The following is a 26256-nucleotide window of genomic DNA, read 5'->3' as shown; positions in this document are numbered from 1 at the left end:
GTCACTAGTCAGTACTGTCAGTAGTTATTTATCTGTGGGGCACGAATAACCTGTTCTCTGACGAGCCTATTTTGTTTGTTTTGAATCACGACTTGCATCCAAGGTGGACGGACGTGTTGCAAGCTCGGGCGTACTTTTTCAAAACAATTACCATGATTTTATATATAGCGGGCGTCCTCGTGACGTATTTAACATACAAAGTTTACAATAAAATGACATCTGGAAAATGTACATGTAAAACAAAGCTTAATAACAAAGTGGTCATCGTGACTGGCGCAAATACAGGAATAGGATTCGAAACAGCAAAAGACCTCGCCCGGCGCGAAGCTAAGGTCATACTCGCTTGCAGAGACCAAGTAAAGGGCATCAGAGCGAGAGATGATATTATAAAGGCCACCGGAAATCACAATGTTGTTTACAAACAACTGGACCTAGCGTCATTCAAGTCTGTACGGACTTTTGCTTCACAAATTCTCGAGACAGAGACCCATGTCCATATCCTTATACACAACGCCGGCACTGGGAAACTAGATAATTCACTAACCGAAGATGACCTTCCTGTAGAAATGCAAATCAACCATTTCGGTCCCTTCCTTCTAACGAAATTGCTTGTACCGATGATCAAAACGTCGTCTCCAAGTAGGATAATCAACGTGTCCTCCCTGCTGCATCGATATGGCACGATAGACTTGGATAATATCCACAAACCGGCCAAAAGCTGGCTGCAGCATTCCCGAGTGTACTCCAACTCTAAGCTGGCCAACGTGCTGTTTACGAAGAGGCTGAGCCGCGACCTGCTGGGCACGGGGGTGACCGTCAACTGCCTGCACCCAGGCGCCGTCAGCACGGATATATTTCGCCACCAGCCGGCACTTTCCAGATTTCTAATTAGTCTCGTTTTCAAAACACCTGAGGAGGGAGCTCAAACCACAATCCACCTGGCCGTATCGCCGGGACTGTGTGATGTTACGGGGAAATACTTTTCAGATTGCGTTGAAACGGCATCTTCCTGTCGCTCCGAAGATAATGAACTCTCGGACAAGCTGTGGGAGCTTTCAGACAAAATGACCAAGGAAAAATAATCTTGTTTTAATTAGGACAAATTGTATTTACAAGGACTTTAGTACTCAGTAATGACAGATGCTGAAGGTGATGCCAAAAATAAGGACTGTTTTGGGATTTTGTAATCTTTTATTATACCTGTAAATAATAACAAAATTTACAAAATACGTTTGCAATAGCAAACTACCCTGCAGATTTGGAAATAACACGGTTTTTGGTTGTTTACCAAAATGAACTGGTGTACAATTAATTGTATAATTATGGTCAAAATTATAAAACAATGGGTTTTAAGTGTTCAGGATTCAGGATATAGTAAATGGGTAAGTAAATGTGCAACTAACAACTCTACCATAATTTGTAACGTAACATCTAAAAACATTATTTTTATACATTAAAAGGCGACGTAGATCAATATTACAAAAATTGTGGTAGGTAGGTAGGTATTACTTGTATTTTCTGTTGGTGTGTGTAATAATTATGTGATAACAGCGACACACTTGACCGACAATAAGCTTCACGAATGGCCAGTTAACTATGTCGATAGTTGTATGTTTGTATTATCTTTTTCTGCGTCTATGTTCGGAGCGAGCTGCACTAGGTTTAGACTTATCCTTGTATTTCGCATCGTCTGAAATAAAATGAAATTGTCGTTTAGGTGGGCATGGGCACAAAATAATTTAGTGTGAAATAGTTGATTAGGTGGATTGAGGCTGTAAAACGTGTTCCTATGTAGTATTTTTTTATATTGTTAATGACGCCTTAAATTATTGGTCTAAAGCTTACGTACTCTACCCCAAAAACTACAAAACTATAGTTTTTATTACTACCAGCAAACTACTTTTTCTAATTTCAAGGAGATTGTATCAAGATTTTATGGAAAGGGTTTTACGACCAACGACATAAGAGAGGTTGTGATTTTCATTGAAAAAAGAAATGAAAAAAATACGGCGTGTCGTATATATCGCTTATTGCTACCACTTAACCACGCACACGTTTATTGTGCCGACGGTCACGGTTGCACAAACAGAGGCGCGCACGCATGGTCCGGCCTCGGGCTCGCTCCACCACCTCGGGGGCGGTGCAACAAGCACTCTTACAGTAAACCGTCCATGTAGCACCTTCAGTATTGTTACCAACTAACCTAGCTCGCGCTGGTCTACGGCGCTCGCGGCCGCAGTGCCGGTCGCGCGAGCCGCTAATCTCGGGCGATAAGCAGCGCTCAGGGTTTGCGCGCATATTAGCTCGGCTCACCACCACTTCGGGGGCGGTGAAGCAAGCACCTACAGTACTAACCTCGCTCGCGCTCCTTGTGTCGACGGCGCTCGCGGTCCCGGTCCCGGTGCCGGTCGCGGTCGCACGAGCCGCGCGACTCGGGCGACGAGCGACGCGCGGGCGGCGCTCGCGCATGGCCCGGTTCGTTCCACCACCACGGGGGAGGCGCGGGCGCTGATGCGCGCGCTCGTACCGGCGAGCCAGCCACGTAACCATGTGCCGGCATCTGTTTTGTTGGGAAATTTAAACCTTTGCTAAGGCAGATGATTTAGAATAGAGTAGAATACATTTATTTACGTCACATAATGTTTGGTTACATAGGAGAGGGTACAAAAGGAACGGAAGAAAAAAGGACCCCCACTCAGCGTAATGTCATGCCATGACCACGTTCCTATAAATCGTTTCATTCACAAAGATGCGAGCTTTGGCTCATAATCGTAAATGAAAATGACAAATCTACGCGTCATCGTAAATTACACGATCTACTTATACGTTACCTTAACACACACATGCATACACATGTGTTATGCATTTACATGTGTTATATGTAAGTATATTCAATCCATCCATGAACAGATGTAAAATTATTTAGTATTGATATAATTATTAAAGATTCGGTCACCGTCGTTTTTACATGCTACTCTAAATAAAAATAATAAAGCAAATTGTGTTTTGTTTAATAAATCAAACACAAAATACAAAATTTGAAAGATCTGATGTGAGATTAAGGGGCCTCCCCCTAAAAATCTCTAAAAATCCTCAAAAACCCCTCGCGTAATTAATGGAGGCCCTCTGACTATGGTCTGAGGTCCCCGCCATGTCCCTACATACTCTTGTGGCAGAAAAAACAATAAAATTGCAAGACAAATGAGTACCGGCGGCGGGTATGTGGGCTGGCAGAAGGAGGCGGAAGGCGCGGCGCCCTCGCCCTCTGCGCACACCGGAGGCACCATCGCGGGTCCTGAAGCTGGCGGCGGCACCAGCTGTATGACAAATATCATTTCAATTGGTATTTATTTGTCGTATGGCTTTTCAGTTACTATAAGATGCTGTACTAATCTAATGTAGTACCTTAACCTTATATAAAAGAAAGCAGACCAATGAAGCCAAGCCAACGATAGGATTTCAAAGGGCCAATCATTACGGTAGTTAGGTAGTATGGTGACAGCCTACCTTCTGCTTGAAGCTGTTGAAGTCATTGCTCATCTCGCGGTAACGCTGCAAGCACTCCTGCCACATGGTGGCCATCTCTGCCATCTCCGACCGTTGTTTGTTGATCTCCTCCTGAATACCAATAGGTTAAATTGTGAAATAAATTTCTATTTACTAAGAAATAGTGAGATCACACGTCGAAGCATAGGTGCATTGAAGATGGTTTAAGTGCTTCATTAGGATGATTAAAGTTGATAAAAAAACGGGATTCTGCTTAGGTTCAAATGTACCAAGAAATTTGGGGGCGCAAATAACGTATTTTTATCCTGCGAGAGATTTGTACCTATAGGATGTGCAAACAATTAAAGCTCGCCCCTTAGAAGTATGGTCAAAGGCGCCTAGCCTTTCACAGATTACACAAATTGTATGATCCGGTCGACCACTAGGTTATGGCGTCTGACGTGAATGCAGAAGACACTGGTTCGATCCCAGCCTTGAGGCCTTGTCTGGTCTGGAGGCCTTGTTCAGTTTTTCTGACCTATATGACATTTATTACACGTTGGAACTTATAGCTTTATTAAACGCGATCTAAAAGAGAGAGGCTATTGCTCTAGCCTCGCAAGTCGATATACGCTCTCAACTTGCCTATCTGGGCAGAGTTCCTAAACTCAGCATACCGTAGTCTGTATGAGCCTGGCGTCAGTGTCGCCGACGTCCCGCGCCACTGTCTCGTAGCGGCGCATGCACTCGCGCCACAACCGGAGTTGGGCGGCGGCAGAATCGCGGGCATTGTTCGCCGCCGATTCCTAACCAAACACAATCATTGTAAGCACAAAAATATTTCTACATTCATCTTGGCCGAGTAATAAAACCTATTCTAATCTAGTAAAATATTATGCATCATGCAGTCCAATTTCCCTAAATGCTCTGTGTCCATAAGTGCTCGACACATTTCACCTCGTTAGATTTTTAGAAAACACTGTATTTGTGATGAGTTTAAAATATTCAAGACGCAACATCATAATAGGTTTTGAATCTTTCTGCTACATCATGTGAAGAGATAATTGAAATAGTGACTAGTGGATAATATGTTAAAAACATTTTAGGTAGCTATTAAAAACATCCTGTTTTTTTTAAAGAGCTACTTCCTAGTCATTAATTTCATAGATATTTAAGTTTTTGTTTATATTTCATTATCAGGGATTTTAAATAACACATTAAATAGTTACAGTTACAGTTTTCTCCCCCGATGTTTGTGAATAGCCCTTAAAGCATCGCATCAACTCCTTCCATAAGTTCATCATCTTGTCCATGGCTTCCCTTTGCTCCATAATTTCTTGCTGCAATTGTAATTAGACCCAATAAGCAAGAAGTAATAAAGTTACTAAATCAAAGTTTAATAATTATATGTCTAGTCTATTGGAGTAAGATCAGTTAGTTGACCAACCTTTACTAATCTTAAGTAGTTGCTTCGGGCACTAGCGGTACTCTCACCATCAGCAACACTAAGGCCAGAATCCCTTTCTCTTTCAGAAGACCTCTCTTTAAATTCCTCGTCCCTCGATACTACAGAAGCTCTTTCAAATCTCTCCAAGTTTTTCTTAATTCGGCGATCTCTGCTTTCTTTATACATGTGGTAGTTGCGATCGCGAGTAACAATCGGCTTGTCTTCATAATACTTATCCCGTTTTTCCATTTCTTCGCACCTCTTTCGGTATCTGTCGTCATATCGTCTTTCGTCATAGCACCTATCTCTATGATTGTCACTCCTTGTAGTTCTGTGTTGTCTGTCGTCCTCCGTGTAAGAGTCCCGGTGGACATCATAGCTCCTGCTGGTTTGGTTGTAGAGTCTTTTCTTTTCATCTTCATAAGGTCTTTCTCTATTAGGTTCAATAACTCGATCATAGTCTCTATTGAGTTCTATATCGCGATCATATTCTCTATCATCTCTACGATAGTCACATTCTCTAAGGGGATCCCGGTTGGGGTGGTGTTCCCTGTAACCCCTGTAAGATTGGTTGAGCACGCTTCTGGTGGGAGCAGGTCTGGGAGTATATTCACGTCGTCTATCGTCTGCCAAGGTGTGCATCTTTGATCCGCTGATATCAAGTTTGCTGGTGTACTGTTCTCTTTGCCGTTGCTGTTCTCCTATAGTGTTTTCTTTGTCATAGGGGACGCAGTAGGAACTTCTGCCCCTCGCTTGTGCTAGCTGCGAGTGAGACGTGGCAACGTTATCTCGACTACGAATTCGTCCGCTATTGTCCTCCTGGCTTCGGGCTAATGACAAGGGTATATTGCCTTGCGAATTTTCATGACTAGTCAATTTGACGGGGTGGTGGTCGACATCGTTACAGGTTTGTCCCGATACGCCTTCACATTGCAGTGACTTGTGGCTCAGCGAACGTTGCTGAAACCAGTCGAAGAGTTTATTCTAGCATTCTACTTACCTTTACCAAACTAGGTAATTAAATGAAGTAGGATTTAACTCACGATATTTTTGTTAGGAGATTTTTCAGTCTTCGTGCTTAGCGTAGCGCATAATTTAGCGAAAGTTTCAATCAAAGCATTTTGATCAATAGCTGGTGCTGGATTCTCGATTTTTTGAGGTCTGTCGATAAATAATAAATAAAAAAGAAACTAGAGAATCTATAATATAGGTATTACCTGAACCCTTGAACGCTTTATGTCCTACTCATAAACACAAACATCACTCAAACGCCAAGGTCCCGAGCGCAAGGGAGCCAATCTAAACCTTACTCGAAAGTGTGAAGGTTACTTTGACAACGTCCGCCATAACACCTAGGTATAGTAGTTTTCCTTGACGCTATGGGCACGACTAGTGACTACGACCAAAGATAATGTTATTGTCATAGTAAATTTTGTAGACACTGACAGTAAATTTACTGACACCTATCGACACAGTATTAAAACTAAAAATGAAAATGTATAAAAATATCAAAAAATGTATAATTATATATATATATATAAATATGGATAAATGTTTTTTTTTTATTATGTTTAGAACGCTATATGACTTTGACCCATGTTCTTTTCACTGATGTGTTAAAATTGCTAAATATCAATCGGTGTCGCCATCTACACGAGCATAGGCCAAAAGGTATTGCGCCATCTATTCGAGCATAATTTTTTCTTGATTTTCCTAAGCACGTTTCTTCCTTAGACTACTTATCTTATACGGAGTTACATATATCTTTGCTCACAAATATCTGAACAAGCATAACGCCTTGGCAATAGAGACGTTTTCAGATATTTGTGAGCGCCTTGGCCGCTCCGATATATCTGATGGCGACTGTACGTGTTCTTGGCGTTCATGGCTCCTCTACACGATGGCCCAGCGTAGGCCAGTTTAAGGGACGCAGCTATTCGGTGGAATGACATAGCAATATCACTTGCTCCATCTAACGCAATAAATGCATCCCTTGGACTGGCCTACGCTGTGCCATCGTGTAGAGGAGCCATCAAAAGGTTAAAGCACAATTTTACTGTATTAAATATTGAATGCAACCACAAAACATGATGACGTTCTCGTGCGACCCCCGCGTCCACGGTCTGCATGGCACCAGCGTGACGTTGCCAAGGCACCTACTTGTCAAGTTCCTTAGGCGACTCGTCGCGGCGCCGGTGGTGGCGATGGTCCCGCTCCCGATGCTCCCGTCGTTCCCGTTGGTCACGGTCCCGGTGTTGGCGGGGTTCCCGCTCACTCGGGGACGGCGGTCGCACGCGACCCCCGTGTTCGCGGTCTTCATGGCGACGAGCATGACGTTGCCTAGATACCGAAGTAAGCAATGATGATATTTTTCACATCACCTATTCGGAGAGCTTTTTCTTCCCTGCTAGGAGGGATCAAAGTGGCATTTTGCTTCCCTGCTAGGAGGGATCAAAGTGGTACTTTTCTGTTCTAGGACACTATTTTTTTTCTTTTTTGCATACACTTTTTATTAGCTTAAATAATGTTTTGAAACATAATAATTTCCTCATAGGTGATGTGAAAAGCAGTATGTGTCACATGGTAGCAAAATTCCACCTATTGTAGAATCCTTCGCTTCGTTCAGGATTCAATAAACACCCTCGCCGTAAGTATGACATTTTGCTCCCTGTCGGCACAATCTACTATTTGAGATGTTGATTTAGTTTCTCATATCTTGTTGCGCGCATATGATAAGTAAAATTAAGATTTTCGTTACAACATATACCCTTGTAGTTGTTACATTTTGGTATCAAACAAGCTTTAATAGTCTTAAAATTTCATTTTAAGTACCAGTTTCAGTTACTATGAAACAATCCGCGCGCCAGCTAGTGAGTGCTAGCAAAGCTACAGCAACGACAATAGTCGGCATAACTAAGAGCATGGCTTACTTCTTCTTATCCCTTTTGATAGCTTCTTCTAGGAAAGCGTAGATGAAGGAGCCCTGATCATGCGGCATCGACTCGAAAGTACCGTCGCCGTCCTAAATTAAACAAAGTGGGTCACATAAATCTCACTACGATAGCATTTTGTCACAGAAAAATTAATGCAGGGCTTTAAAGTATGAAAAGAGCTGCTCTCAGGGCAGCGACGGTGGTGGCGGACCTCTCGCTACACAGCATAATAGCGGCGATGCTGTGTAGCGAGAGGAAATGGGAAGCGGTGGCCTCCTTCTGCGAGGAGATCATGTCACAGAAGGAGGAGGCAGAGAGGGAGCGAGAAGCGGCTGCTGACGCGCTTCCTCTCCGACGCAGGTGGCAGGGTCGAAGGCTGAGAGCATATGCTCGCCTCGAGCCCTAGGAGGGCCAGCGGGTGTCGAACCCGCATTGTACGTCTGGGGGGGACCAAGCGTTTCTGATCCCCCCTCCATTGTGAGGGTACTCTGGCGACAAGCCGGGGCTGCCGGAGGGCGCCGTGGTGGAATGTTATCGATCCCAGTGCGCCCTCACGAACGGCCAAGAGGGTGAAACGCCGGAGTGGGTTTAGTGGGTAGGGCCAATTCTCCTCCCCTCTCGCCAAGAGAGGGAAAAGGAGCGGCGAGTCCCACACACCGTTAATAATTCGTGAATTTATTAGACAAAAGGTACATTGCCGTTTTTCAAAAAGGACTACTTTTAATATACATTTTTGCTGCGGCGCCCCTCATACTTAAAGGTCGGGCGAACATTCATCGCGCTTGGCGCGCTCTTCCGTGCAGGGCGCCTGCGGCGTCCCTCACAGTTATTCAGCGCCCTTCGCGCGCTCTTACATACCTCACGCTTAAAGGTCGGGCTGAGCCCGACATTCATCGCTCCTTGCGCGCTCTTACATGCAGGGCGCCTGCGGCGTCCGTCACAGTTATTCAGCGCCCTTCGCGCGCTCTACATACCTCACGCTTAAAGGTCGGGCGGAGCCCGACATTCATCGCGCTTTGCGCGCTCTTACATGCAGGGGGCCTGCGGCATCCGTCACAGTTATTCAGCGCCCTTCGTGCGCTCTTACATACAGGGCGCCGGCGGCGCCCCTTACACTTAAAGGTCGGGCGAAGCGCGCTTACTAGCAGGGCGCCAGCGGCGCCCTCCACACTTAAAGGTCGGGCGAAGCCCGACATTCAGCGAACCCTCCACACTTAAAGGTTGGGCGAAACCCGACATTCAGCGCGCTCTTAAATTGCAATAGGCAGACACTCAAATTGACACGTCTGTGCATATTGAGTGATCAGCACATTTAATGTAGATCTTGTGATATATATATATATATATTCCTCGACCGTTATTCCAATTTAATTGGGGTCGGCCCTCCTTGTCCATCTTCTCCATTGCACGCGATTTTGTGCGGTATCTTTATTGACGTTTAAATCTTTGAGGTCTTTCTCGACCGTCGTCAACCAGGTGGAAGGGCGTCTTCCCCGTCCTCTTTGTATATCGTCGGCAAGTTTAAAGCCAGCTTGACTATGTGGTCTTCAGGGCGTCTCTGTACGTGCCCATACCATCGGAGGCGTTTTTCTACTACATGTCAGCTATAGGTGCGACCTTGAAGCTTCCCCTTATGTAGCCATTGCGGACCTTATCTTCCTACCTTATGTAGATCTTGTGATAATGGGTCAACTCCAAAGAAATTAAATTGAAATTAAAGACTTTTCTTTTTCACTCCATCACTTTAGTATCGTAGGACTAATGTAGCCTGGAGGCTCGCGGGCCGCAAGCGAGGGGTTCGCGGGCCGCATGCGGCCCGCGGGCCGCCGGTTGCCGACCCCTGGTCTAAAGGACCGTTAGAGGCCAATCGGATTTTACATACACGGCAAAGTAGAATTTGCCTAACACATTCACAGCTGAGCTACGGTCGTAGCGCTACCACAGGGCGGACACGCTATACATCAAAATACACTTGCGTTTCTATGTGTGAACGGCAAGTCTGTACACGCGGCATGCGTCATTGTGTGAGTAAGTTGCTTAAAAACAGTACTGAGTACTACTGAGCGGCCGGCAAACGGCCGTCAATCTGCTGTCGCGGGGCGAGGTAATTCGAATCAGGGCGGGGCGGTGTGTAGCCGTTCTGTATGATAATACTATTACTTATTCTGTGGCGCTACGTCGTAGCCGATAACATAGGTTTCCCGGTATGTAGCGAAATGCTTCATAGAGGCAAAACGACAACGTGTCGTGATTAGCGCTGCGTGCGTAGCCAACGTGCAATCGTTAACGCTCCGTAGCGAACGAAACGCAACTGTCACTGTCGCACTAATGGAGAAGAGTGATAGGGAGATATGACTACGATACGCTACGGAGCGTTGGCTACGCGACCTGAATGGGTAACATTACACTCGGGGACTGGGTTTCAGTCATTTAGGTCGGTTAGGAAGGTTTGTTACACTACACTCGGAGACTGGGTTCCAGTCATTTAGGTCGGTTAGGAAGGTTTGTTACACTACACTCGGGGACTGGGTTCCAGTCATTTAGGTCGGTTAGGAAGGTTTGTTACACTACACTCGGGGACTGGGTTCCAGTCATTTAGGTCGGTTAGGAAGGTTTGTTACACTACACTCGGGGACTGGGTTCCAGTCATTTAGGTCGGTTTGATAAATCATTTAAAGTAACTTACTCGTTGTGGCGAGCCCGAACGGGGCGTGGATACAAGACCCGCCTTCAAAGCCAGTGACATACTATCTCTTCTGCTATAGAAAAAAATACGAGCTGTTGAATATAACACCTAGCTCTATACTTGCAAAATATCAAGTTCATCTGTTAACGAGCCTTATATCATAGGCACTTCGCTCACGTCCTAGGTACCTATGTCAGCTACAGTACCGCCCAGGTAGCAAAATGACGTCAGCGACGTCATAATGGCGTAATAATGCCGTCATTATGACGTCGCTGACGTCATTTTACGTCATTTTGCTACCTGGGCGGCCAATAATATATCACCTCCATGTTTTTACGGTATAACTTTTTTTATATTTGTGAGTGACTTTTACCTCACTGTTTTAGGTAGTGTAGTTGTATTTCTTTGTACGGGCAATGAGAAAAATTGGTCTCATGTAATGGTTTTTTCATAGAGGTTTTTTTTAAATGTATTGTTAACTTCATTTTTTTACTAGAGGCTTTTTAGTAATATGCTGAGTATCCTATTGTAATTCACAGTATTTAATTGCAGTATTGATCATATATTTCTATAAAATGACTAGTAAAATATGCAATCTACAAACTAACCTATATTTTTTACTTTATACAAGCTCATACAAAAACACTCAAAGGTGATATATTATTGGCCGGTACTGTATTTAGCTTGTCGGTCGCCATCAAACACGAGTCCTCATATGTGTGACAGCATTGTGGCAACTGTCGGTACGGTCAAGGAATTTAGCACCTAGCCTAGTTACCTATTATATACTGGGGGGGCTACGCTTATGTCATTCGCTGTATCCTCAAAGCTTGCTTGTTCACTGTTCAAGTGAAATACTGCACGTAGGTATTTGAATACAATTACAACATGGTAGGAAAACTTACGTGGGACGTCGGTGGCGACGCGGCGAAATCTGAGACCGGAGTGACGGGCTACTGTCGGCGGTCCTGATCATAAGTACAAATCATTTGTTAACCTCACCGATAGAAAATATTTAAAACACGTAGATAATTAATTTTCACCACACCAGCTGGCTTTTTTGATTGTTCAAAAACTGATAAGAAAGTTGCATTTTATTCACATGTGAGGCAAAGTAATCAAATGCAAATTTTGAGTTGTTTTATTATGTTTGCTGGTAGAGTTGACTTTTAAATGATGATTTTGAATGATAAATATTTAATTACATTCATTTTGAATCGATTTGCTGTGATTTTGTTTGATATTTTACAGTTAGTATTTTCCTAGTGTTGGTGTGGTGAAAGACTTTGTGTTTCACTCGGTGGCAAAATTTGTTTAACCCTCGTACTTTGAAACCCTCGCAACGCTCAAGATTCAATTTGGATTCTTTCGCTTACTCGGGTATCATAAGAGGTTAAACAACTTTGCCTCCTTGTAAAGAGAACAACTATTGTATCACCTCTCATCGTGACTCGGAAAAGCATCAGTTTTCGAAGGAACAGTTTCTTGTAGACTGGCTTTAGCTGACACCACACGAAGTTGACCCTGCTTTGGGAGCATATTTACGATTAGTGTAAACGTACCTAATTGAATGCCTCAGAGTTCATAGAGTTCAGAAAGAGGTAGAGTCACTTAAGGTGCAGTGAGTTCAGGCCCTTCTCCGAACTCCTTAAGGTCGGTTGCACGAGACTGTTTGTCAACGATACATTTTATTGTCTGGAAAATTGCTGCTCAGTGCTGAGTGACGTTGATCAGTCTGCTTATTATGGTTGGCCCTTAGACAACACGCACCATAAGGGTTCCGTTTTGGTACGGAATCCTAAAAACGTGACATCATGACAAGCTGATTTTGTACGCTGACACATACCTAAGGTGTACTGGGCTAACTTCGAAAACGGGATAATTTTGAAAACAACAAATATCTACTAAACTAGAAGCATACTTACTGCTATAGAAACAGTAAGCAAGATAAAGCTGCTTGGTAAAGCCCTTCGCACACTTAGTCCAGTAACTGACGACAGGGATGCAGCTAGGTATTACGTTAGACATGGTAGATTAGATATACCCATCTGTATCTCACTTCTACGTGTCGCTGCGTCCATGTCGTCAGATACCGAATGGTCATCGTTATTGTGAATGTGAGCGTGACCCACGTAAACAAGAATAAATCGGTGTGTATGAAAACAGTTTTAACTCAGCGACTCTACCGTTGCCTAAGGTATCGTTCAATGGTGGTGTTTGTTGCCAACTTATTTTGCCAGGCGCCTATTTTACTTACGCTTGTAGAACAGTCACTAGCGGAACGCGCTAAGGATCTGCTCTCTTCTTCCCTTTTCTTTTTTCCACGCTTACGTTTTGTTGCATCGAACACTTGAAACAATTTCTTACTTTCACTTGCCTTACACTCCATTACAATCTAATAAGGGACATGAAGTGTTAAACTTAACTAATATAATTTTAATGAGAAGTTACTACAATAAATTAATTTACGTTAAAATGTTAACCAAACATACACGGATAAGATGGAAAATGACTGATTTGATAGAAGTTGAATAAAGAACTTCAATGAGACGTCAGCCATGTCATTAGCTGCCAGTTGTAAAGACAGATTTTAAGACGGAAGGAATGCCAAGAACGCTTAAAATCGCCTAAAGCGCTAATATAGGTGTAACTAAGTAATAATAGTTCCGAACTTTTAATTTGGGCAAAGATAGATATAACTCCGTAATAGATGGATACGGTCTAAGAAAAAACGTGCCTCGAAAATCACGAAAATTTGATTCTCGATCAGATGGCGCCACTAGTTTTGGCCTACACTCGTATAGAGGGCGTTGACTGTTTCGTTTGTTATTTATAATTTTAACGCATACCAGTGAAAGAACATGGGTCAAAATCATATAAAAATAATTAATGCAAATAAAAAAATCATTTATCCATATTTAAATACATTTTATCGTTTTTTTATAAATATTTATTTTTAGTTTTAAAGTGTGTCGACAGATGGCAGTGAATTTACTGGGGTTAAAAAATTTACTATGACAGTACCGCTCTAGTATAAGTTACTCTATGATTTGGGTAAAGTGCGCCAGCCAGATGAAATTTCTGAAAAAACCCGCCTATTCGCGTAAGCTTGCCTTGAGATTGCAAATATTTCCGTTCTCGTATTATCGCTAAATGGTTTATTATATTAATCAACACTAGGAAACCTGTCTTATACTGGTTTTTCTTTATAAGATGGGTTTGTTTCACGAATCTAGAATGACGCTTACGCAGCTTACGCTTATACGTATTTTTTTGAATACTTACTTAATTTTATTTTTATGGCTATGACGCGTTTTTTGGAAGGGTTTCTACGGACGACCAGCGTCAAGGTATTCAAAAGGTTACCTTACCTACCTTAACACCAAGCTGAGTGGAAACCTTTTCAGTGTCGTTTTTAAGTTTTTTTGGATCATGTTTTTGTTAAATTTATTCTATTCTATTCTGTTACGCGTACTTAGGTACATTCTAAATCTGTGGTTTGTTCAAAAAGTAACAGATTCTTATAGGAATTACCTACTCGCATATACATATAGATTCCTACCTTCAGTGTATATATACCTACTATAAATTGTGTTACTTTCGGTTCAATCGTAATGTTTTCAGCACAGTAGCCGTGGGGTCATTTTTGAGTTCAAGTCAGTCTTCTATAGTTATTCTACTTCGTTGATTATGACAATCTGAACCCTGAAAGTTGTATGCTTAGAAACATACTTGTCATGAGTTTCATTGCGTATGACAAGTATGTTTCTAAGCATACAAATTTCAGGGTTCAGATAGATGTCATAATGCATTGCATCGTTGCGTACGTGGGATAAGTGTGTCCCGAGCTTAAACATTCTTCAATTCTATTCTATTTACTATCAGTCTCGACGATATCGGCCTGTCAGTTGTCCGGAAGTGTCAAATTTTTGTTGTAACCGACAGGCTGATATCGTCCAGCGGACTGATAATCAGTGGGCCCCTTAAGAGCCCATCAACGTGCTCACTAGCGCCACTGCTAAATAATTGATTTTTTCAATTTAACCATAGACATTTAAAAAAGGGGTTGTATAATGAAAAGTGCCAAAACGTGGACATATTTAGCAGCTCATTGATTGTTTAAGAAATTAGCTTATTCGTCTTTGAAATAAAAATACCCGATTGTAAATTTAAGATTTCATCATATATCTCGTCACACATGTGGTGCGGCATGAAGTGGTAGAAATTAAATAAAATTAAACAAAAAAAAAACCGTACTAAATTATTGCCATCTTCTTCTTATTAATTTTCTGCAATTTCTTGTCGGACTATATGTACAATATGCATGTATTGTTTGTCATTTGTACTTAGCAATAAGTTTTTATTAATAGTCGTTTACATATAGGAAACTATAGGTCTATTGCCAGAAAAATGTTACTTTATATACTCATCTGTTTTATAAGACTGTTTGTTTCTTAATAAATAATAATAAAAAAAAGGGGGTCCGCTACGTACTGTATTTTGTATTTAAGTACCTTTTGAATTCATTATAATAGTTTTTACGTTGCTCGATTCATCAATCCATGAGTCCAGTCAAAACGGCCGTTTTTGTTTTGAGTTCATATATCTACGAATCCAACAACATAAAAACTAGTTTAATGTATTAAATGATTGACGTGTTAAATTTAAATAATCACAATGATAGTGGTTAGCGTGGTATTCCACCTGGCCACGTCGGCGGTTCCTCGAGGTCCCTAAATGTCAAATAGTGTGGACATGAAAAAAGAGACCTTTAACATACATATCAAATTTCAGGACTGTTCCAGAGATTTCTAGGTTTGTCCTATTCCGATTGTGCTAATAGCAGCAGGGTGAGTTTTTATATGCAAATAACTAAAATGTCAAAATAATTATTTAGCGCACTGACGCATTTTGTGGTGATGACAGTCATCTACAATTTTTACATACTTATTTTTTTAATAAGTTGTATGGCCCATATTTTTGCAGTAGACTAGACGACACTTAATCATTAGAATTCAAATACTGACCTAAGCTATGCCTCTTGTCTAGTAGGATCCACCGTCTCGATCCACCAGTGGATTTAATAGCACGCTAAAGTTGACTGTGATCCACCATTGGCCTGGGTGGATCCTGTGATACTTGCATCTCTTAATATGCTCCACCAGTGGATCGAACAATTTAAAAGGATCCATCTAGACCAATGGTGGATCACAGTGAACTTTAGCGTGAACAGTTAACTTCACAGTGAACTGGTGGATCGAGACGGTTGGTCCTACAGACAAGAGGTAAGTTATGAGGGTTTCGAAATACAATTCAGCTCTTCAAATAAACTCCCGGTCGCAGGTATTTCATTTCTCACTCAAGTTTGTGTTTGACTGTCAAAAACCACGTGTCAAACTTAGACAGATGGTTTTTATACATTTGATTTTCTACTTAGTGGCAGCGTGCTTCAAATATTGACGTTATTTCATTTGTGTTAAGGTAGAAAATCAATTGATTTAAGCTTTTTGTCACGCACAAACTAATTTTGAAATAGAATTTGAGACGTACTTAATAAGCGTATTCAATTTTGAATTGAGGTGAGCAAAATTTTAAAAAAGCCAATTCAAAAAATAAATAAAATTCAGATTCAATTTCAATATATTATAGATTATTGTAATAATTCACATTAAACTTAATTTAAACTTATAGCCCACATAAGCTCCTCACACTCCACTAAGATTTTTTTAATAGACAAAGGCGCTAAAGGTACTCGGTATAAAAATCTCCATCATAAAACCAATAAACAGATTCAAGTCCCATTTTATTATAAAAATCAAAATTACGAGTTATAATACATCTTTTCTCAATCGAACAATAGAAATCGATTATAGCACATTGACATTCTTGTAAATAAATCATCGTGGACATAAATAACAAAATCGGATTGTACAGCCTAACACGTCAGACACCGCTACGGCCTCGCGTCGGCCTGCGCCGTATCACTATATGTACACGTACCGACAGGTATAACTCAGTCTCATGTCAGTCACACCACACACCGCACTAAAGCGTCTATTGTTCGTGGTGGTCGGGCGCGTCCTCGGGCCGCGGCTGGCTGCAGTGGTATAGCACGTCCGCCAGTTCGTGCGCCACCTTCTGGTCCAGGATCTGCGACATGACCAGCGACAGCAGCCGCCGCTCGTGCCGCCGGATCAGCGGGCGGTTCTCCGCGTGCTCGGCGAGCCGCAGCAGCGTGGCAGCCGCGCGCCGCAGCATGTCTAGCGACGTGCCCATCGCGTCCGGGTTGTCGCGCAGCGCCGCCACGCCGTGCTGGTTAGCCACGCCCAGCGCCGTCTGTTCCGCGCGCTCGATGAACGCCACCAGCTGCGCCACCGCCGGCGCCTGCAGCGCCACCTCCCGTGCCGCCGGCCCGCCCGCCCCCGCTAGATAATGCAGCAGGTTCACCGCGAACTCGCGCACCACCGGCCGCTCCGGCCGGCACAGGTCTCGCGCCAGTCCCGCGCACAGAGCCGCGATGCGGCCCCGCGGCGGCGTCGCCAGCACCAGGTCCACGTTAGCGTCCGTCACGCACAGCTTGCACAGTGCCTCCAGCGCCAGCCGCCGCGGCGATAGAGGCGAACCCGGCGCCGCGGCCGGCGGCGCGTCGCCCGCCACGGCCGCCGGGCACACGGCCCAGTGCAGTAGCCCGTCCAGTAGCGGCCGCGCCACCGCCTCCGGCTGGTGCTGCAGCTCCACAGAGCCGGCGATGTTGGCGCACGCCACGAGCACGTCCTCGCGCAGCTGCGCCAGCGCGTCCCACCACCACTCGCCCTCGCCGCGCAGCGACGAGCAGCACGCGTCCTGGTCGGCCTCGTCCCGCGCGGCGCGCTCGTACGCCCGCGCCCGCGCGGCCCGCGGCGCGTGCTCGTGGTGCAGCAGCAGCAGCTTGCCGGCCAGCGCCAAGAACGCGCCCGAGCGCGAAAACTCCGCCTCGTTGCCCGGCACGAACGTCAACCCTCGCAGAATATTGGACAGCGCGATGCACCGCTTCGCGAGCGCGTCGCGGCTCTCGCTAACTAGGTTGAGGCTCGGCTCATCGCGCGTGTAGCACTCGTCCTCGTAGTCTTCTAGGCGGCGCCGCTTGAGCACGCCCGCGGGGTCGCGCACGGCGAGCGTCACCCGCCGCTCCACCTCCAGCTCCATCGGCTCCGCCTCCAGGTTGTCGCGGTCCTCCTCGGGTGTGGCGGGTGCGGATGCGGGTGCGGGCTTGGGCGCGGGCTCCTCCGCCGGCGTGGGCGGCGCGGGCGAGCGCGGCCGCGGCTCGACGGCCGGCGGCGAGGGCGCGCGCTCGCCGGGCAGCACGCGGACGAAGGGCAGCGGCAGGAACTCGGCGCGGAAGCAGGGCATGACGTGGTCGGCCAGCTGCCAGGGCTCGAGCGAGTCGTGGCGGTCCTGGGGCTCGTCGGGCGGGTCGGGCGCGAACAGGTCGGCGGCGGCGGCGGCGCCGTCGGGCTCGGCGCGGTAGGAGACGTGCGCCCGCCGCCGGCGCGCCGCGAGCGTGTAGTTCTCGCCGGCCAGCACGCGCACCCGGTCGGTGGGATCGGGCGGGACGAGGGCGGGTGCCGGCGGCGCGGCGGGCTCGGCGTCCCCGGGCGCCGCGTACCAGGGCGTGTCGGCCGGCGGCGGCGCATCGAACACCTCCGCCAGCCCGCGGTGGAAGTGCTCCAGCAGCAGGTCGAGCAGGCCGGGCATGTGCTGGAGGCCGAAGTAGCCTATGCAGTTGTCGTCGAAGAGGAGGATGTTGAGGATGTCGAGCGCCCAGCAGGTCTCGGCGAGTAGGCCGGACTTGAGCGCCATGACGACGCGCCAGGCGTCGACGGGCGCGACGTCGGCCTTGGTGAGGCGGCGCCGCTTCTCGCCGGCGGGCGCGGTCGCCTCCACGCACTCGGCGGGGAACGTCATCTCGCGCTTCAGCTGCCCGCCCGGGAGGCTCATGCTGGGGGGACCCTGCGTACGAAACGAGACGCAGCTTAGTAAAAGCAAACTGCTGCTTGCATATGTAAGAATAATTAAGACTGCAATGAGTTGAGCTTAGTAGTGTAAGAGAATGGATAAGGTGACTTACGGGCGAGGGCACGACGCCGGGCGGGTAGGACTCCGCCGGCGGCCGTGGTGCGCCGCCCCACGCCGCCCCTGCCTGACCCTACAAACAATATCGCTTGTTTACCGTCAACTGAACGAATGGGCGTAATGGAAGGTAAAACCTCAGTACAAATTTTGTACGAACTAAATCAACTTCTACCATTCAATAGTTCGAATGGCAGAGTTATATATTATGGCAGAGTTGTGTCCTTGTGCGTATGAACATCGAACAGAAGAATGTAACTATTACTTTCAGACCGCGGGCCAGGCGAAAATTTTGTCAGTCATCGTTTCCCGGTTAATACTTGGTCACATGATAGTTTAGATGCTACTATGAATTAAAATACTAACTATATTTTGATATGACACTTTGTACAGTGTAAAAGACTTAGAAATATAGCTAGTCAATGTTCTTATGTGGTTTTATAGTGTTATAAATAGTAACGTACCTACCAAGAGAAATAACGCTTACAGGATTTTTTTTCCATGATCCCGGATCGTTCCGGGGTTTTGTAAAGTCACAACGCGACAGTCGTCATAAGTGCAAAATATCTAAAGACGGCCGGATGTTGGAACAGCAAGAAAGCACTCGGGAAATCGCAAAATATTTTCAATCCGTATAGTAATGTCGAACCTAGTCTCAACGCGAGTATAGCGGCAGAAGAAGCAGCGGCGTGCGGCGCGCAGACGAGCTCACGCGTGCACGTATCGCGCTTGCAGTTGTCACAGACGTGCAAGCTGCCCTGCGCCGCCTCAAGCCAAAGCGGTCTGGCCGGTCTGCCGGACCAGATGGAATTCCGCCAAACCATTTTACGAGTTGTCGCCAGGGAGGCGATCGGTCATGGAAATCTGTTCCTGGCTCGCGGTCTGTTTGTAACGAATTTTCAAATGACAAGTTTATGAAACGATAACAGTCAACGGATGACATGTCTAGTCTACTCATGATTCGTGTCGAAGCCAGTTTGCTTACATATATGTGAGGCTACACGTTCAATTTAAAAATGTGAAGCCGTCCAAAAGTAAGTCGAGCATAATAGCATAGAAGTTGTTTGATTTACATATTTCAACTCCGTGATGCTACTAAATTATGGTGTGTAGACGAGGGTAAATTTAGAGAGTATGAGATCCGTGAGCGGCGATCAATAACACGGTATATCGTGTCACTCACCCGGTGTACACGGTAAGCGTGCGTTAGTTACCTGCGGCGGGTAGGGCTGGTGCGGCGGCCAGGGCTGCGGCGGCTGTTGCTGGGGCCGCCAGGCGGGCTGCGGCGGCGGCGGCTGGCGCGGGAAGGGCCCGCCGGGCCAGGCGGCGGGGAAGCGCGGCTGCGCGGGCTGCGCCGACGCGCCGCCCGCGCCGGGCGCCGCGTACCCGTCCGCCTTGGCGAAGTCGGGGTGCCGCCGCGGCGCGCCCGCCGCCGCCGCCGCCGCCGCCCCCGGCGCGCCCGCCGTCGGGCCCGGACCCATGCCGGGCTTGCCCGCCCCGTACTGTGGACGGACAGATTGCTTCGTCAGCGGTTCACGTTGATGCCCCCCGGATGAGGCCCTCGAACAATACTTTTGTTTCATTTGATTATCCGCTAGGAGTTCAAATACGATTGACAAATTTTAACTACAGATGACCCGTTCCCCGACGGTAGCGAGTACTATTTTTCTTTAGGTACATTAATATTTACCAGAATTAACTACCTAATAATAATTTAATTTAATTCAATTTATTTATTTAAGAAAATAAATTTAACAAGGATACCAAAATGAAACAAAACCATTATCTTCAGTACTTCTTCGGTTACAAATTTTGTGCGTTGCATCGACTTTTGGTGCGATCACACTGGGTTGTTCAATTAATGCTGGAGCAAAGTCAAAGTTGCTAGTATGCTAGACGACCGATATAGTTTTCATTCGACGAACGATCCAGTGTGATTGCACCATCAGTCTTCCCATTAATTGAATAGCCAAAACTTTGATACACATTACATAGAATATGAATGTAGCTTTCGAACCTTCTTCTTCTTAAGAATGTAAAATTTCGACTATTCACAGCGAGTAAAACTTAATTTAAATCATCCGTCTGTCCTGAGTTATGTATGATTCATGTTTAAAAAGTTGAAAGCGTTAGGTATACAAAACGATTCCGTTAATTCACGTTTATCAGTTTTCCAATATCTTGGAACTCGACACATTAGCAACAAATTCATTCTAAAATAGTTCAGTCAGATGGTTAATTTAAATATTGGCAGAATTATATAAAAAAGCAACAATAGGTGTTATTACTCTGGCCGTGATCCCATAATTTGAACGCTTAATAGAAAAATAAGGCCGGTCTGAAGAGCATGGCGGCGCGCTGCCATTTGACTCTCCTAGTAGTTCTGGGGCTCGACTGCAAAATCAGAGTTTCGAAATTAATCTATCTCCAACTCTATTAATCAAATATTGCAAGAGCGAAATCGCTATTTTTATGTTGAAGAGAGACAAAATTAGAATAAAAAATTTCGCGAGTTCCGGCTTGGCCACGACATTGCGCGACTGGCTTCGGCTAAGGCGACAACCATAGGTTGGAGCGAGACAACGATCGGACCTTTCGTTTCCACCTATGGTTGTCGCCTTAGCCGAAGCCAGTCGCGCAATGTCGTGGCCAGGCCGTTAGTCGCTATGGTTAAGACAGGTGCTTAGTTATACACGCCAGTGCATCGAATAGCGTGCACACCCCTCAGAACTACCAGAGCGCGCCGGCCGTGCCACCGAGCCGCTGCGATGTACAAAGCGGCTCCGCTCACTCGCGGCTAAGCCAACATGATCCGTGTAATTAAATGCATGCAGATGATTTAGTGACCAAAGATTTATCATAAAAGCCACCACCACACACTCTAAACCTTTACTTCCATATTTTTATTATGTTTTGGTTAAATTTTGACGGACGGGTTTTGGCCATGATTGATGATTGAACAAACCGGAAAGCCAATTGATAGTACCGCAAGCCGAATTTAGTGAACAAAAAGAAGGATTGAACAGTGATAGGCTCGATACTTTGTCAAACTAGCTAGTGGTATTAATCGAATAAAACAAATGAAGCCAAAACCACGGATGAATTATGTCCCACGTCGATCGCGTTAAAGTATTTTCGTCGGTCTATCGAATTGATTTGTAATCGATTCGTTATGAGCGAAGCAATACTTTAATCTTGCAGACATGTGCAATACCGCTTCAATTTCTTGTTCGCTGTAGTACCCCGGGATGTGAAATTACTTGGTTAGGGGTACTTATCATCTTTCATCATGTTTCATATTTACAGTGAATTAGAAGGTTCTCCGAAATTTCTTCGGAAAAAACATTATTATATAAGATCCAGGCTTGAGTTTTAAGAGATAAGCTTTAAGTGCATTTTTTTAGGATCGAATTGAAAAAACTAAATATCGAAAATTGTGAGACATTAAAAAATAATAGCAGTTTCTACAAATGAATAACATAAAGCACAATGTATCTAGAATGATAGTCCTGTGATCAAATTGTAAGCGAATATCCCATCACATTAACAGGGATTACTAGTCGAACAAGAGGTGAAGGGCGAGCACAGTCCCCGGGGATGTGATCGTGGGACGGGGGTGTGTGCGGATGAACCGGTCGCCAATGTCGGAAGCGTGGTGGAGTGAGTGCGTGGTACAAACGGTCCGTCTCCGTACATGGTAGGCGCGCGGCGCGGCCGGCAGCGGCGCCACCAGCTGCCGCGCGAGTTGCGAGCTCATTATACCCCCGCCGCCCCCGCCGCCCCCACCGCCGCCGCCGCCAACCGACATCTACACAGACACTCTGCCGTCAGCCGAGGCCTGGACAGTGGACGCTGGAGCTCCCACGAGAGCCTCAGAGATAGTTCCATCAACAAGGATATAATGCGACCGGCCGATTCTAACAGTTGGCTGTACTATCTTTGTTTATATACAGAGGTTGGATTTTTCGGCAAATCAAAAGTATGTCACAATTTCCGCAGTGCTAAGCGCAATTAGCCTCATGCATGAAGTTTATATTTGAACGAAATATTTTTTATTCAGATGTTTGTGATGTTACCGTTATATCATGTTACAAATGCATTTCCGTTATTAAATTACCATTTAATTGCTTAAAAATAATAAATAAAAAGTACAAAAATTTGCCCGCGAAAAGTTAGTAGAGAAACGTGACGTCACGCGTTCGACAGATTAGTTCACATAAGTGTCATTACTAATTTTACTGGACCGTCCAACGAAAGACGTCATCACGCTGTCGAATTCGCGCCAAAAATTATGAACGTTTCAACCGCTCAAAATATTTCAATTTTTTAAATATTTTTTAATAAAATAATGTGAAGGTTTACAATCGTATTTTTTATTTTTTCCGGTGTTCAAACGACATAAAATTATAAATTATGATTACAAAAATAAAAAACATGCATGGAGCTAATTGTTTATTGACCTCGATAGTAAGTAGCAGCAAGTAAAATTTATTTATTTAAACGCCAAATATAAGTTTTATGTTTGCCGCAAAATTCCAAACTCTTTTTATGAAGTATGTAATGTATAAAAAATCTCGGAAGCTAATTTCCAAATTTGTAAAATAGTATGAGTGTCATTGCGAAATTATCCTTATTGAGTGTACTACCTCGGAGTCGGAGATAGCTACGTCTTTCGAAGCAGACGTCTCGATAAACTCTTCTGTTGCTTTCATAACTAACGACATATCAATGGTATGCAGAAAAAAACGACTGTTCATTTTATATAGTTTTGAACAAATGAACTAAGTAAACAAAAGAGGTAAAGATAACATAGTGAAACCACCCACATATGCCGTTTTGATCAGCTTTCATTCAGAGCATCATTTCTGTCATTACTACTATTAAATCCTTTTCCTCTGGTCACTGATTCTTCACAACCTTTAATATTATAATCCACGCTTGTCATTAAAAAGTAACAACAATAATAAAATCGTAAGTAGGTACCATACAAATATTACAAAAGAAGTAATAAATATAGCCCAGTTTCGGCGCTCTGTCAAGTTGAGAAAATTTACTTTTCTTAAACAAGCTACCATATTGGACCAATTTTAAGGTAGGAATTTACTTTCATGCTAAGCTAAAGTGCCTGTTACAGAAACTACTAGTTAAAAAGACAGGCAATAGTAACACACAAGCTATATTTGTCAAATTACATATATATGTGCAGAAGTAAAAAAAACCGGACAAGTGCGAGTCGGAGTCGCCCATCTAGGGTTCCGTACTTTTTGTTGTACCTAGTATTTGTTGTTATAGCGGCACCAGAAATACATCATCTGTGAAAATTTAAACTGTATAGTTATCACGGTTCATGAGATACAACCTGGTGACAGACAGACAGACGGAGAGTGGAGTCTTAGTAATAGGGTCCCGTTTTTCATTTTTGGGTACGGAACCCTAATAACTCGTGTGTTACCAAAATTTATCTTTATGGACGGGCAATAAATAAGTAGGTACAGAATACAATACAATAAGGCACAATATCGCAAACACATTGAGGCCGCCTGACATGCCAGGCATGCAGGGCATAAAATATTCTCAGGCCGATACTATAGGTATAAACACACATTCCATTTATATTCATAGTAGGTAATTATTATATCGATAAAATACTCTTTGTCTAGAACTAACAGTCTATAGTTTATACAACAGGCCCGAAATCTTCTATTGCTTTTTTCGCACATTGATTCATGATTTTCGCTACTTCTTTTACCGACAACGATACAAAACAAACCATTCGAAACGTGATGAAAAAAAGACGTCTATTTCATCAAGTGAAAGTATATAATATGTCCCGTTTAGTTTGAAACTGTATGACGATGAATGTATTACTATGACGCATTTCAGATTTGAGGCCTAGTTGGATCTATACACATAACAAAGACGTCTAATCCATAAACACGATTAGGAAAACCCAAAATTGACGAGAATTCTACAAGGAATCGATCGTATTTGTGGTCGGTTTGTGAACAAGACGCCTTGCGTCCAGATTTGTTTATACAGATCGATCCGCCACCACGTGCGAAATTCATATTACATTATTTCATTTATTTCTTAATAAAAAATAATGACATAACATGAGCTTTTCGCATGCGGGGCACGGGTTTATCGAACGCATACGAGTGAAATGAGTAAACAGTTGATTGAGTAAACGCTAGAAATAAAATCGTCCCTTCCGCAATTACCCGAGTACCGCGGAACGCCTGGTCCAAGTATTCACGCTCGACGCTGACGCCGACCGCCATACATTTGTTTTAACCAAAGTATGGCGGCGGCGTCAGCGTCAGAGTCGAGCGTACTCAGGCTCGGTGCGTGCCGTGCGTTTGGTTGGTCGCCCTCAAGTTACAATATGTTACCTCGTGCTGAGCCGGCGGCGGGTGCGCGGGGTGCGCGGGGTGCGCTGGGTGCGCGGGGTGCGCGGGATGCGCCGGGTGGCTGGGGTGCGGCGGCTGCGGATGCGGCGGGTGCGGGTGCGGCGGGTGCGGGTGCGGGTGCTGGCGGTAGTAGTCGGGGTAGGGCTGCGGCGGCGGCGTGGCCGCTCCCGGCGCCGCGCCGCGGTACCCGTAGCCGCCGTAGCGGTACTCGCTGCCGGCACCGTATCCTCTGATTAACATCACCACGTTATCGTGCGGGGCGAGGGCGGGACGTCCTCCCGTCCGGTTATTCTCCACATTTTTATTTAGGTGGACATTTTTTGAAAGTCGTACACCCGTTACTCGGTTTTAGGGTCGAAACATATGTGTACGGCAAAATTGGGCCACAGTGGCCGGATCAAAATCGCTCTATCATTAATGATATTTAACAAACTAACAATAAGGACACAAGATTAAGGATCAAAGGAATAATCAGATAAGTAGGTATGTAAAATATTAAATGTTCAGTCATAAAAAAATATCTCAAATTAATAAAAGAAGATCACAGTTAACAACTGTGGATGTAAATTGTTTAGTAATTAAAATGTATAAATCTTACCTATCCCCTTCGGGGCCGTAAGGTGGATATACCGGCCTCGTGGACTGGTAAGGTGACCCGTATTCATATCCGTACCCAGGCTGATAACCTGAAATATAAACAAATACAAGTTACTCACACTGTTGAGAATGTGGCCCCATAGAACATATGTACTATCATGCTCCATTTTTATAATGTTAAAATGTTATTCCATGCAAAGGTAATTAGGTAAAAGTGTATTATACAATGTTAAAGTTAACAATAAGACTAGCAAAATAAACTTGACAATAATAAGCCAAAGCCAATGAAAATTTTCTTAATATCAATCGAAATTGTTTACAATTCAGTCACACCTACGAAATAGATTTTCTGTAAACTACACTGATTGTGATTAAATCTTATACCATCACTAATCTGAATAATGCTTTAATGTTAACAGTGATACTATTAAGTCAGAAAATTCTGTGAAACATGTGCAAGAAAGACATCGACAAGAAATTTTAACCTTGTTGCCATTAGTAAAGGATTCGAATTCGACTTGACTCGACAAGGTGTCGATTGACTTAATGAGTGTGCCTATGCCTGAGTGAGGCACGGAACTAATAACC

The 26256-nt window shown here is 44.6% G+C and overlaps 3 protein-coding genes across 3 annotated transcripts in view; 1 reads left to right on the top strand and 2 right to left on the bottom strand.

The window, feature by feature from the left end:
- Positions 1–29: 29 nt before the first annotated feature.
- LOC134752560 (retinol dehydrogenase 11-like) lies at positions 30–1121 on the top strand. The gene has a single exon (XM_063688266.1). It carries the CDS (start codon positions 153–155, stop codon positions 1080–1082), a length of 930 nt encoding a protein of 309 aa, XP_063544336.1. The 5' UTR covers positions 30–152; the 3' UTR covers positions 1083–1121.
- Positions 1122–1263: 142 nt separating this feature from the next.
- LOC134748217 (uncharacterized) lies at positions 1264–13076 on the bottom strand. The gene is made up of 14 exons (XM_063682935.1): positions 12810–13076; positions 11991–12079; positions 11458–11520; positions 10553–10625; positions 7864–7955; positions 7094–7273; positions 5977–6094; positions 4934–5893; positions 4716–4826; positions 4164–4292; positions 3508–3618; positions 3210–3317; positions 2356–2602; positions 1264–1690 (listed from the first exon to the last, which is right to left on the bottom strand). Exons 1-14 carry the CDS (start codon positions 12939–12941, stop codon positions 1620–1622), a joined length of 2484 nt encoding a protein of 827 aa, XP_063539005.1. The 5' UTR covers positions 12942–13076; the 3' UTR covers positions 1264–1619.
- A 3262-nt stretch (positions 13077–16338) lies between these two features.
- LOC134754059 (trithorax group protein osa) overlaps positions 16339–26256 on the bottom strand; it is a 135408-nt gene continuing 125490 nt past the window's right edge. Inside the window, exons 14-19 of the mRNA XM_063690158.1 lie at positions 25670–25757; positions 25054–25300; positions 22356–22469; positions 19876–20163; positions 18660–18737; positions 16339–18541 (exon numbers count right to left, since the gene is read on the bottom strand). Of these exons, the coding sequence (XP_063546228.1) occupies positions 16607–18541; positions 18660–18737; positions 19876–20163; positions 22356–22469; positions 25054–25300; positions 25670–25757 (2750 nt within the window). The 3' untranslated portion in view covers positions 16339–16606. The remainder of the gene's footprint in view (positions 18542–18659; positions 18738–19875; positions 20164–22355; positions 22470–25053; positions 25301–25669; positions 25758–26256) is intronic.

The sequence above is a fragment of the Cydia strobilella genome, chromosome 1 (assembly GCF_947568885.1).
Source record: "Cydia strobilella chromosome 1, ilCydStro3.1, whole genome shotgun sequence".
NCBI lineage: Eukaryota > Metazoa > Arthropoda > Insecta > Lepidoptera > Tortricidae > Cydia > Cydia strobilella.
Note: the sequence above shows the minus strand (reverse complement) of the source record. Positions and strands in the feature narration are given on the sequence as shown.

Excerpts from the sequence above, each read along its gene's own strand:
- LOC134752560 (XM_063688266.1), top strand. The coding sequence starts at position 153 with ATGATTTTATATATAGCGGGCGTCCTCGTGACGTATTTAACATACAAA.
- LOC134748217 (XM_063682935.1), bottom strand. The coding sequence starts at position 12,941 with ATGGAGTGTAAGGCAAGTGAAAGTAAGAAATTGTTTCAAGTGTTCGAT. Across the intron at positions 7,956-10,552 it reads GTTCGGGCTCGCCACAACGA|GACGGCGACGGTACTTTCGA; the intron begins GTAAGTTACTTT and ends TGTTTAATTTAG. Across the intron at positions 3,318-3,507 it reads TCAACAGCTTCAAGCAGAAG|CTGGTGCCGCCGCCAGCTTC; the intron begins GTAGGCTGTCAC and ends TTTGTCATACAG.